The 14101-nt window shown below is 39.3% G+C and overlaps 1 protein-coding gene across 1 annotated transcript in view; it reads left to right on the top strand.

The window, feature by feature from the left end:
* LOC135225643 (protein TEX261-like) overlaps window positions 1-3411 on the top strand; it is a 67718-nt gene extending 64307 nt beyond the window's left edge. The window contains exon 6 of the mRNA XM_064264969.1: window positions 2838-3411. Within this exon, the coding sequence (XP_064121039.1) occupies window positions 2838-2908 (71 nt within the window). The 3' untranslated portion in view covers window positions 2909-3411. The remainder of the gene's footprint in view (window positions 1-2837) is intronic.
* The last annotated feature ends 10690 nt before the right edge of the window (window positions 3412-14101 follow it).

Below are 14101 nucleotides of genomic sequence, written 5' to 3'. Positions count from 1 at the left end.
TTGTCTATACACAGTCCTCCAATTCAACTGGGTGGTATTTATAGTGTGGGGTTCCGGGTTGCATCCTGCCTCCTCCTTATTATGTGCCGTTTCTAGGATCACACTTTTGCATGAGTCCTGAGCTACTTCAGCCTCTAGTTTTTCCAGGTTCCTTTCCTTTTCAGGGATTTTGGGATCATGCTTAGTGTTCTTATGATTTTGGGACAATTTCCACTGTCATATCCCCTATCCTTTTTATTTCTATTTTCAGGTCTTTGATACTTATCCATTTTTTTCCCCTTTTTTTCTTTTTTTTCTTCAACTCTGGTTTCCCATGGTATTGCGCACTCAATGAGTGATACTTTCTTCTTGATTTTGTCAATCAACGTCACGTCTGGTCTATTTGCACATATCACCCTATCTGTTCTGATACCATAGTCCCAGAGGATCTTTGCCTGATCGTTTTTCTATCACTCCTTCAGGTTGGTGCTCGTACCACATATTACTGCAAGGTAGCTGGTGTTTCTTGCACAGGCTCCTGTGGAGGGCTTTTGCCACTGAATCATGCCTCTTTTTGTACTGGTTCTGTGCAAGTGCTGGACATTCACTTGCTATGTGGTTTATGGTCTCATTTTTCTTATTGCACTTCCTACATATGGGAGAGATGGTTATTTCCACCTATCGTTCTTTGAACATATCTGGTTCTTAGGGCCTGATCTTGTGCTGCTGTTATCATTCCTTCAGTTTCCTTCTTTAGCTCTCCCCTCTGTCCAACCATTGCCATGTTTTCATCGCTGGCTAGTTCTTTAGTCTTGTCACATGTATTGTCCGTGCATTGGTTTGTTGTGCCATTCCTCTGTTCTGTTTGTCATTCTCCTGTCTCTGTATATTTTTGGGTCTTCATCATTATTATTATTATTGTTGTTGTTGTTGTTGTTGCTGTTTTTAGTTTTGATCACTTAGGTTTAAAAGATGGTTAGCCAGATGACTAACTTACCGTTAGATTTTCCCCATAATCTTATTGTTTGCAACCTCAAATGACATTCTCATTTTTACCACCCAGGAGAGAATAGTTTGTTTTAGTGTCAGAAGGCTTGTTTGGGCATGGGAGAATTGGAGGATTCAGATCTACCTGGTTGGGAACTATGACATTTGGGAGTTGGGGGTTTGATGAGTGGAGGTATGTGGAAGATTGCAACAGGAAAGATATGAGAGGCAGAATTCCACAAAGGCAAAATATTTTTTATGACATTGAAGTGACTATGTGATGTCCTTTACTGTACTGTGCTGCGCATTTATATACATGCATAATTTTTTTTTGTTACTCAAAAGGTGTAATTATTGAATATATATTGCTAATTTCCATATTTGCTGGTATACAAGATGCATGATTCTTGTGTAGAAAGGTCAAGGAAATTGAAGACCACCTCTGAAGGTGACAAGTAACAGATTTCACATTCCACCCTTGGATGTAAGCACAATTTACTGTGGTCTCTGAAGTGCAAAGATAATCTCTACAGCTATAAGAGCCTAGATAATCTCTACAGCTATAAGAGCTTGTAACAGATTTTATTTTATATTTTGTAATTTGGGTAGTTCTATTTCCCAATTACAACAATAATATAGAGAAAAAAAATTAAGTGGAGTTAGGTGAAAATAAAATCATGAATGATATAATTAATGTCTGAAGGAAAATGTGTCAGTACCGTTGTATGTGTTATTAACTACCATATTTGTTGTTTGTCAGTCACGGTTATCCAAGGTAACTATACAAATCAGTTGTTGTTTAATGTAAAGGTGTAGTCAAAGTGGTTTCAGTTATTGTGTGTTTCATGAGCTGCTACTGTTGACAGATATGCATCAGTCATATTGGATATTACATAACATCAGCTAAGATAACAAGACTTACCAGTTGTCTTTTCTTCATGCAGTTGTCTAATCTCGTAGGTTTTGTATGGTGTGTTACATAACAACCAACTTGCCTCAACAGTTGTGAGCCTCAGTTGTCACTCATCATTCAGTATGATTCTACTCACATTTGCATTTGGTAGCTTAAGTAAAATTTCTCCTTTAACCCTCGGCGGCTGCTGCGTCTTACCTCCAGTGAAATCTTTAGTAACTTGGAACATTCATGGTCTGCATTAAAATGTACAATCTTACCATTGTGCCATCATGTCACTTATTTGTATTAATGTTGTAATATAAGTTAAGTATACCTAAAGACGAATTACTATCAGAACATGCGTAAGTTTGTGTATATCTTGCCACATAGATAACAGTACAGCATTGCTATAAAATATCTTTATTAGGCATTGAAAGAAAGACTTCAGGCTAGTCAGTTAGGCAAACGTTTTTCAAGTGCTCAAGTATGTATGACTGCATGAGTTCAAGCAAGTTTTGATGCTGCAAAAAGTATTTTCAGCCATACCATGTAAATAACAGTATTTTTGTAACATATTCTTAGTGGGCTGAAATGAATGCCGACATGGTAAATTAGATTTACTCTTGTCATCTAGTTAGTAAGAGGACAAAAAAAGAATAAAGAAAAATAATTTATAAATTTTTTTAAGGGCATCCCTTGCTGAATGCCTAAAGTACAAGTTTTGCTAATCCTTCCTTATTCTGATACTGTAATTGACTATTGGTTGATAAGAAGCTTCAAAATATAGCAGATTGGGTCGTGAAGATAAGGAAGACGAGTACTATTTACATACTTATCAGAATATATTGTCATGTTCTCTGTAAGCAACTACTATGCTTATATATATTGGCAAGTGCAGCATCTATAAGTGTATGTTTTAAGATTGGAGCTTTTTAGGTATGGAGTTATTAATCCTATTTCATTTTGTTTCTTTCAGATGACGATGATTTTGTCACTGGTTACTTCAACAAAAAAGGCAAGCGATATGGCCTAACTGTCCTTATTTAATTATCTAAAGGAAGGAATTTTTGTTTTTTCCGCAAAGGGGAAAGAAAGCTTTTTGAACTCTTTATATGTAAAAGTTTGTTAATTATGAAAATGTATAGTTCAATACTGTGAGTGTTAGTTTTTCATTGTTGTAAGGGAAAAACATTTTTTAGAGTTTTGCATTATTTAAGCATATGTATGTAATGTAAAGTACATAAAAATAGCTAGTCCTAGAATGATGTTCCACAAACTTGAATAGGCTAGTTTGGTGAACACAGATTTCTTTTGTATGGATATTTTACAGTGAGAAAAGCAGAATGCTGCGTTCAGCTAAGAGTTAGTTGACTGTGAGTCAAGTTCTGTTTTGTTTTGTCCATTTGATTGTTTTTTTTTTTTGTCGATTCTTTTTGTAATTTCTTTACAACTCTCCTTCATGTCAAAGCTAACAAAACTCTGACCTGTCACAGCATTGTTAGTTAGTGATATTATTGTTTTAATTTTATTGTTATTAGATAGAAATTAGCATCAACAGTTATTTGAAAGTAGTATCCATATGGTGTAGAGTATTATATTTTTTTCATGTGGAGCATAATGTATTGGATATAGTTTTGTAAGATTTTGTACATTTTTTTTTTCTTTACAAGTATGGTTATCCAGTGAACCTCAAGAAATAACTCTACATACCTTTTCCTGCAATAACCAGATATTCTACGTATTTGCAGAACATATCATTCTACTTACGGTTTTATTTTATTTGTTTGGTATGCCTTCAGGGAATTAATGCTTAATGTAATTATGTTCATTATTTATTTATGCAAGCTTTGTTTTCTTCCTTACTGGGCAATACGATGTATTTGACAAAATTATTTTTGATGTGATGACGTGTACAGTGTGCACTAATTTTGGAGGAAATGTAGTTAAAGTTGTGTAACTTATGTAGAAATGTAGTGTACTTTTGTAAACAGGATTGGTATTTTCTTGAAGGAAAAATAAGTGCAAATTGAAGACTGTACTATTACACACACCAAGAAAACTTATTTATTAGATTCTGCCCACTTCATTTTAACAACAGTGTATAAGAGTAAAAGCTAAAGTGTGTACTTTTAGGAATTCTCTGACAGTAATACGTTCATTGCCGTTTTTAAGCAGTGTTTGTCAATTGGAGTGGCGAATTTGTAGCTCGAGTAATTTTTTGGGATTACGTACCAGTGAGTTTTGGTAGCTCTTAGAAAAAGGTTTCATTTTGTCAGGTTCTTTTAGTTGTTTACTCAGAACATGACAATAATATAAGCGTGGAAAGTGTCCAATAGGTAATCATGCTTAGAGCAATCATTTTTTACAATGCTGTTGTAATAAACGATCAAAAAACTAAACATGATATTCTTGATTCGGAGGCCTACCAACTCTTCAATTAAATTTACTTTCTAGTTGCAGCCAGCCTTGATGCAAGAGTGTTATTCTACACATGTGATGCAGAGAAAGTTATAATCTTTATTAAGTCACCTTCACCAAGCAGGGTTGCTTGACACTTTAGTTTATGTAATTGTATCTTGTTTGATATTGGAAATAATTTCTCAAATCTCATCGACTGTAGATATAAATTTTAAGGAGGAAAGCTTTCTAAAGAAAATTATTTACAGGTAGGTTGCAGGACAACTGCAACTTTATTTAAAAAATTTAATGTGGAAGACTTATTGATACAGTAATTCTTGTCTTTGTGGTAGGATGGAAAATGCTGATAAACGTGGAGAAAAGAAGGGACAGTATGTGGTTTTTGCTTTATCCCAGTGATATGGTTGTAGGTCATGTAAAGTTTTACGCTCATGGTCATTTGATTTTATTATAGGTATAAATTATTTTTACTGTAACAATGGTTTTTGTACGATATGGTATTGATTTGGTACATGTACTCTAGGGTTCCTTATTTGAACTTGCGATAATTTTGTGCTCATAGACAAAGTTGTTATAATTTATTGTGGTATCTGTATTTGTCCAATACTCGTTCTTCTTGGTACACATTGCCATTATGTTCAGATTGCAAGTATGTTGCATTATGATATTTTATGTTTTCATACATTCAACTTCCCTGTCAGATATACTAGCTATAGACTCCGTTGTCCCCGATAGAAATTCGAATTTGCGCGGCACACGCTACAGGTAGGTAGGTAGGTCAGGTGATCTACCGTCCCGCCGCTGGGTGGCAGGAAATAGGAACCATACCTTCTAGAACCAGATTTTCTCTTATTGTTTGGAATGTAAAAATACATTACGGTTCCTCCTGATTTGATTTTGTGTTTCATCGCCATCGATCTTCTGGGCTGTCTTTTGCAGGGAAGTACTGGGTCTTTGGTTCGGCATACGCTTTTATTAACTTTTAATGAATTTCGCTTCGAAATTTCGAAGAAAATACTAAGTGAAACTACCGAAATTATCGTAGACACTCACATAGTTTGCAATAAAGGGAATTACAGGCAGTCCCGGGTTATGACGGGGGTTCCGTTCTTGAGGCGCGTCGTAAGCCGAAAATCGTCGTAAGCCGGAACGACACTTGGAAATATGCCTTAAACTAAGAAAAAGTTAGAGAGACCTTACCTGTGACATGCAAGTATTGCATGATGTGTAGTGTGGTTATTTCAATGCCAAAGGATGGTTCTTGAAGGTATAATTCTTTATTAAACTCTTGTGACACTATAAAGCACAATGTACTACACTTAATCCTTAGGTTAGATTATACACTAAACACTATTACACTGTACACTAATCCTTTGTAGATCCTGGAGTACACTAAAATCCCAGTCTGGTAGCTCTGGAAGGTAAAAGTATAACACAATTAGTACAAAATACTACAATCCTGATGCCAATGTAATTGTATCAAGAGTAAATGTTTATGTTGTTAATTAATCCTTCTTTTAGTTTATAAATTCCTTACTTTGTTATATCAGAGTAAAAAGTTAATGTATGTGAATTAATTCCTTGACTTTTAGTTTTAAAGTTGTCATGTCTATGTAACCCATGGAGGTGCACAAAGTCTTATGTGGCCCCATAGCCTACATCATTCAGGGGGTTCTGGAATGTACAAAAAAATAATTAGTTATGTCAGTAAGTACTCTATGCATAGTAAGTTACATACAGTAATATGCACCATACAGTGGTTTAATATCACATATATAAACATGTATAAACTTAGTTAATGTATGTTATTATTCCTTCCTTAACTTAGTTAAAGTTGTCGGTGCTATGTAACCCTGGATGCACAAGTCTTATGTGGCCCATAGCCTACATCATTCAGGGGGTTCTGGAATGTACAAAAAATAATTTTGTCAGTAAGTACTCTATGCATAGTAAGTTACATACAGTAATATGCACCATACAGTGGTTTAATATCAACTGGTACGTTATGCATGTTGTAAATGAATTGGTCTACACCCCTGTTCAGCAGGGAGTGTACAGAAGTATGTAATTCCATGAGGGACCTTGATCACTTATCCATGTGAGAGATCTTGGTCACTTTTTTTAGTACGTATAAAACTTACTTAATGTATGTTTACTACTATGTATAATTCCTTACCTTTATGTTATGTAGTAACCCTGGACAAAGTTTTATGTGGCCCCATAGCCTGCATCATGGAGGGGGTCCTGGTCTGATGTACCAGTATCAGTAAGTCAAAGTTATAACATGTAATGTATGTTTTAGTGAATTACATAACAGTAACCATAACGTACAGGTGGTTTATAACATGTTTTACCATAATCAACTTGGTTGGGAAGTTCCTGTAAAAAAAAAAGTTGTGTACGTATGTAATACTACTGTATTGTAAAACCTTACTGTTCATATTTTGTTACACTATGTACATGTTACATTTGATACGTATACTTTCCTTGCAGCTTCACATTATGCAAATTTTGCACGAGCCTTAAAACGGTTTAAACCAACCTCTACTCGCGGAAAATTCACCACCAGCACTGCTTCGCCAAACTTTTTCACTACTGCCTCATGCAGCGCTCTAGCCTTCTCCTGGATCACTTAAGCTCACCGGAACACGTCGCTGTTTCTGGTCCTCCAGCCAGATCATGAGCATTTCTCCATTTCAACAATGCTCTGGCTACGTTGCTTCTCGTTTATCAACCGTTGACTTCATCGGTGCAGCATCCTTAACATGCTTCAGAATACGTTTCCTTGTGGTTCCTTTCCAATGGTTACCACCGTGGTCCTGCTCAAGCCTAAAGAACGGCCTATTTCGGTGTTAGTTTCTCCTTCTCGAACGCTTCACCACGTCATATTTGACCTCCATCGTGATGACCTCCTCTTCTTGGATGAACTATCATCGGAGGAAGTACTTTGGCGTTTAGGGAGCCATTGTAAATTTTGCGAAAATGGCAAGGAATTTCAGCAACGTCTTAGCACACAACCGACTGAACTTCAGGCAGACACTCGATTGAAGTTGGCGTCCTTTCGTATTGTTACGCTTAGCGTCCTCGACCGTCCGAGGTCGTTGTTCGGTCAATTTACCAATTTACAGTTTAATAGCGTTAATTAATTTATGCACCTCCGCTAAAAAACTAGTTCTGCATATGAGGTATCGTTAAAAAGCATAACAAAACGTCGTAACCTTGGAATTTGTGTTGTAATATAACCAGAAACTTAGTTTTTTTAATTATGTACTGGAAACAAGCAATGATTTTTCATTATTTGCGCTTTTGTGGGACTGTTTTAAACTGCGCATCCCAAGCTAGTGTATTCATTCGCGCAAACTAGTTTCCGCATATGCGGCGTCACTAAAAAAATTCAAAATATACGGAAAAAAAAGTGTCAAAATCATCATAACCTCAAAATTTTTTGTTTGTAATGTAACCAAAACATATTTTATTATATACTGTGCTAACTATAAAGGATTTTTATCATAGCATGCGTTTTTTAAAAGCGTCGTTAACTCGGAGCGTCGGAAGCGTCAGCGTCGTAACCTCGGAACAAGCGTCGTAACCCAGGACGGATTTTCCATTGAATATTTAAGAAAAAGCGTCGTAACCTCGGAACGTCGTAAGCCGGAACCGTCGTAACCCGGGACCGCCTGTATTAAATATTATTCATTATACATGTAATAAAGGTTACAACTTTATTGAGGAAATATTAAACTCTAATTTCTACTTTAGGAAGTCAGAAAAGCCTATAACTAGATACGCTTACTTTATCGCTTTAATAGCGTTTGTGCTAACGAGCAGTTAGAGTATTAGCAGTACTAGTAGTTGTTGCAATCCTCATCACCTTCTTACTCCGCAGAAACTACAAATTTATATATGCAAATTGAAGATAATGGATGTAGCTCAAAAGCGAGCTATTAAAAGGTAAGAAGTGAATATAGTGTTCCCCATTGAAGTGGAAGGGGTGGCGTCTGATCGGCTCTGCTCTCTTCTCCCAGGTCTAGACCTCTTCCAAAACTCACAAGCCCAGAGGAGAAGGAATGTCGAAAGCCGCACGGAGGTTTCAGAGATCCCCACCGATCAGGAGTCCCTCGGCAGACTCTGTAGAAGTTCCCCAGACTGCCAAGTTCGCCATTGGAAAGGGCGTCCATAAAAATAAGTGGAGGGTGCGTTCTGATCTGCTCTGTCTCGCTCGCAGCCTAGACCTCTTCCAAGCTCACAAGCCCAGAGGAGAAGAATGTTTAAAGCCTTAAGGAGGTTTCAGAGAATCAACTCGGGCGAGGCGTCCCCTCGGCAGGATCTGTAGTACGTCCCAGACTGCCAGGATAGCCGTTGGAAAGGCATCCTAAAACAGTTTTTTTCGTCATCCGAGTCTTCATCGAAAGGAAAATAGGGTGGAGTTCTCACAAGCTGTCGAGACCTTCTAAAAGATCGTGGAAATTGCCAGCTTGGGATTCTATCCCGGAAAGTTTTCCGGAAGTCTATCCTCCTGAGAAGAACGAAAGACATTTATTCATTAAATCCTCCTTCCCCTAGATCGGATACGGAGAAAGAAGACGACTCTACGAAGATCGTAGGAGAAACGGCAGTCAGATATCTCGTTAATAGAAGTTTTGAAGAAGGATCCTCCCAGGAGAAAGGATCTCTCCTTCCCGTTAAGAAATCCTGTCCGATAGAAGTCTTTTGACAGCTCGGACGAGGCGGCCAGGCGCAAATCGCCAACAAGGCGAGAGGATTCTAAAGAGCGCCGTGAAGCGGCTGAAATGAGCACAAAGCGCTGAAGCACCTGAAACGAGGCTCCTGAAACGAGACGCAAAGAGCCTGAGGCGCCTGAAACGAAGCACAAAGCTCCTGAAGCGCCTGAAATGAGGCGCAAAGCGCCTGAAGCGCCTGAACTGAGGCAAAAAGCGCCTTAAGCGCCTGAAACACCTGAAGCGCCTGAAATGAGGCGCAAAGCACGCTGAAGCGCTGAAACGAGGCGCAAAGCGCCTGAAGCGCATGAAACCTCTGAAGCGCCTGAAATGAGGCGCAAAGCACCTGAAACTATAAACCAGGATCTTCATCGGAGATGGAGTTAGAGCCTGATTCTGCGAAAGGGGAAAGACATTCGAGGCCTTCTTCTGATAAGGACGGGAGTTGTCGCACAGGCGGACGTCGCCCTTCTCAGGATAGTCTTAATGCAAATAAGGGCAAGAGCAAGATCAGCTTTTTTCCTGGCGGGGACTCAAGATGTCGCACAGGCGGCCGTAGCCCTTGTCAGGTTAGAATCGGTACTGCTAAAACGACTCTTCACCTTACGAAAGCAGGCGCTCTCCTCTCAGTTGTTCATTCTTCTCCCAATTGATGGACAGGAAATGGAAGATAGATCGGAATTGGAAACCTTTTTTATTGGAAAAAATTAGTTCATTACTAATAAGACGATATTAAAATCTTCCCCCTTCTAAAATAATGCAACCAACCATTTACAGAAAGAGTGGCAATCGTTTGCTAATTAAACAAGATTCGTACGAGCTCTCATTCATTGATTAGAGGCTCTTCCAAATAATAGAGGCGTAGAATACGGCCTTATATCCAAGAGAATAAAAATTTGAGGGATTCTCTTCGATCCTAGAGTTTTCATTGCGATCTCTTTCAACTAATACTAATTCGTGTTTATTGACGAAAAGAACGAAGAGGGCAAGATTTCCATTCTCTCTCTGAATCGGAGAGGAAGAATGTAGTAGCAAGACTTGCTGTATACAACTACTGAATGACAAGTCATATACGCATACCATAGTGCCTTTGTGGTTCGCTACGGAATTATCTATATTCCTTACAGGATTTTCCTGGTAAGGACTTCGCTTAAAAGGTTTGTTTACGACAATACCTACTCAGCTTCGGTATTTAACAAAGATTGTTTGGCTTAAATTTGCATTATTAAGAGCTTCCTTAGGCTCAAGAATAATTTTATTATATTCCTTCATTGAATGAAGTAACTGGCAACTCATGATGAATGCAGCCAGGCAGCGAGCGAGACTGCCGGGCTGTCATTCTAAGGCAATATAGTACCATCCAGTTCTCGATCATTAGCAGTTGGTTACATCTCTCTCTCCACGGATCGAATGGTTAACCGTATATTCCCCCTACAATCATGGACTTAGTCTCGAATGGAGGGGATAGTTAAGCTAACATAAATAAAATATTGTCTGCCTTTTGCTAAGAAGCTTTCAATAAGAAAGATATTATAACCTTTCAATGCTGTTTTACCGTAGGTAACATTATTAAAGGGATTCTAACGCAGCAGAACATTATATTTATATTAATGCTCTCATGCTTACGAAAGCATGCTTATTAGAATACATGCTTAGTGAGAAAGATGTATGTAGTAGAGAATTCACTTTAAGACTACGGTATGGTCAAGTCTTTCGAGAAACGCACACAACCAACTTTTTAGAATCGGATATTGCTCAAGAGAAGATGGATGAGTGGGATGGGAAACATTCTCTTCGTGGCAGAAATGGTTTCCCTGAATGGACTATACTACGTATATAAGAGTTTTTTCCTACTAAGAACGGAATTAACATGTGAAAGGATGTCGAGTACCATAAAGGCACAGATGTTCTGGCACATAACATAAAGAGAATTAGAAGAAAGCGCCAGCCTGGCGCAAAGCGCTAGAAGTGCCAACCTGGCGCAATGCGCCAAAAAGCGCCAGCCTGGCGCAAATTGCGCCAGAAGCGCCAGCCTGGCACAATGAGCCAAGAGCACCATCCAAGTATTTTCTAGTTTTAGCAAGTTATTAACCTAAGAGTCCAGTAGCCTCTCAGACAGCACGCTCGGTAACGACAAGATTCGTTCCTGATTTCGTTACCCATTTAATCACTTAGGCCAATTCCACGACTCTCTCATATCGCAAAAGAGCATCGAGAATCTCTTTTTTCGCTCCTGTTCACGTTAACAAGAGAACCTATTTGGAAAACAGACAAAGGGAATGTAACGATCCTTAAGAGGTTCGATGCAAGATTTTGCATGTCCGTGAGAACCTTCTCGATCTACTGATAATAACTGTGAAAGTATGTCTAACATTTATTGCAAAGAGTTGTGAGAAACCTGCGAAAAGTCTTCTTCATAGATCTCTTAGCAAGGTAAAGACGAACAGTCTTCCTGGTAGACTGCTTCCTTTTCCTCGAACCAAGAGAGGTAGCAATATACGCCATCTTTATTTTATAGAAAGGGGAATAAACTTTAGTCTTTTTTCCCCTAAAATATAAATTCTTTACAGAATTTAAGATAAAGGGCGTCAAAGAAATGAGAGGATAATACTTTATGCCTCATTTTGGCCTTAGAGAGGTTTGGATTCACAGAGGCACGTTCTTCTCACAGCATGTTTTGGAAGTTTTCCAAGACAGTCCTGAATATTCTACCAGCATCTATTATAAATGGACCTTAACAACCTCTCCACTCTCTGAGTCTGTCTGCGTGCAGACTGACCAGAAGTGGACAATGAATGAGAGGATTTTTCAAGGTAAATGACAATAGTCATGGACAAGATATAGAATTGCTGCAGATCGTGCTAGAGGGAATGGGAAAGGATAACTGTCACCTCGTTCCGATACCCTCTGTGAACCACATAGCGGTTTTTTTCTTCCCTTTCAGAGGGAAGAATCACCTTTATATATATCTGCTATCAAAGAATGCAGTAAAAGGCTATACTCTGTCTCTACAAAGGGATTGGAGATAGCAGAGGATTAAGATCTTCGGGATCTTATACGATACCTCAATATGACAAGAGTAGGATATCATGTACTTCTAATGGGATCTTTTTTGTGGCCACAGATTCTATGTTCCGACAAGATGGATCTGCTCCTCATCAAACTTCTTTGAGAAATTTTTATGAGGGAATTCTTTGTTTCTCTTGGTCCTAAACGATCAAGAACGACAAGTGAATTTTTTGAGCATTGGAATCTCGCATCAGATTCTATGGAGATTAGGCAATGGGTTCTTGCCAGCATAGTATGTCTGGCAAAAGAACTAAAACCCCCTATTCCTGATTCAATGTTTTCAGATAGAGGTTTCGTTGTCCAGGCAGGATACTTACGTTTTCATCTACAGTAGAATGGTTAAAACGTTTGCCTACAGTCTTTGGAATGCGATGACGGCTCGAAATGCTTCCAGAAGGTGTTCAGAGGGATACAATAAAGAGCTAGAAATCCAGGAGTACTCCCAATTTCAGCTCAGAGTCTCCTTCGACTTCCAGGCTTCTTCCCTTCCTTCGGGCAAGGATAGGGAAGATTCTGCAACGAGACACCCTTCAACATGTAAGAAGAGATCTCGTGAGCACGGAAGTATTCAAGAAGGACCCTCCTCGGAGGAAGACTCTTATCTCTCGTACGGTTAGATATCCTATCGTCTACTGGAATGTAGCTGATTACAATCACCTCCCCTTGCCGGAGAGGCCAAAGCTCAAAGTGGAAGAACTTCTTCCATCTTCTCCAGTCTCCTGATAAACTATTGTGGATGTTCAGGACTTTTGGACAATGTAGCGCCAACCAGGTGCCATATGCCAAAACAGGGCTAAAAACAAAAACGCCAGAGCAGACAGTTTCAAGGAACACTGTTCATTGTCGATGAAGAGAAAGAGGGGGCCTCCAACCTAGCGCAGATGCGCTAGGAGCGAAACAAATCGGACAGATAAGAGAGTCCGATGTGGGCATCGCCAGACAATCCTCGAGACTCTACCAAGCTCGAAACTCCAGCAAGTGGAGATGGAGTCAGCCAGGCGCCCAGACGCCAAATAGTGCCAGTCTGGAACCAGGCGCGAAGCTACTTCCTGGCGCGAGGTGCCAGCCATGAGTTCAGGCAAAAAGTGCCTTCCAGGAGTTAGGCGCCAACCAAGTGTCAGGCAGGCGTGAGGCGCCAGCCAGACACGAGGCGAGGCGCCACCCAGTCACAAGCCAGGCTCTAGGCTTCATCCAGAAAATATCCCATTTCAAAGGAAGCCCTGGTCTTCTTTGAAATAAGTGTGATCGCTAAAGCACTTCATGAATAACTGATGATTCCTTCAAACAGCTGAGAATTAAAAGCGCTTGAAGTGCGAGCTTTTATGAATTCTTGTTCGTTACATAACAATATGTCGTGAAGGACATATTAGCTGTAACTTACGGGAGATGCAACTCTGTGTTGACTTCCCTTTGCACAAAGGAGGTCAAGTTGACCTACGGGAGATCCTTCTCTCTTGGTTTTACGTGTCTACGGATACGTTGCTGGGATAGGGAGCCGACACTGATCCTTAACTGAGTTAATTTTTATGTTAACATAGTGTTTTTTTTCTTCTTTGGTTTGTTTGAAAGGAGTTTGGGGATAGCTCTTTTCAAACTAAGCACAAACCCTCGTGTTAGGATCAGGTGATCGGGATCGGTGTTGTGCTCCTTAATTAATGCCCCTAGTCATAGGTGTAATTGTCATGTAAGTGGATAAGACCCCCATTGACAAATGACCATTGGATTCTGTCGAGTAAGTGGATAAGACCCCATTGACAAATGACCATTGATTCTGTCGAGTAATTGGGATAAGACCCCATTGACGTTACCCCATTGGACCCAGATCTACAAGAACTCTTAGCCCATAGGTCACATCCTCGCTGAGGCTCTTGAGACGAAGCAGACTACTAGGAAGTCGACCCTTCGTCTAAACACATAGGAACCAAGGTTTTATTTATTTATTACCTACAACGTATGTTGTTTACCTGTCTAATCAGTAATTAGCTGTCTCTTACCCTCCGCCAAAGGTGCCAATCAGCTAAGTATATATCTGACA

The sequence above is a fragment of the Macrobrachium nipponense genome, chromosome 13 (genome assembly GCF_015104395.2).
Source record: "Macrobrachium nipponense isolate FS-2020 chromosome 13, ASM1510439v2, whole genome shotgun sequence".
Taxonomy (NCBI): Eukaryota; Metazoa; Arthropoda; class Malacostraca; order Decapoda; family Palaemonidae; genus Macrobrachium; species Macrobrachium nipponense.
The sequence above is the reverse complement of the archived record's forward strand: the minus strand, read 5'-3'. Positions and strand labels throughout refer to the sequence as shown.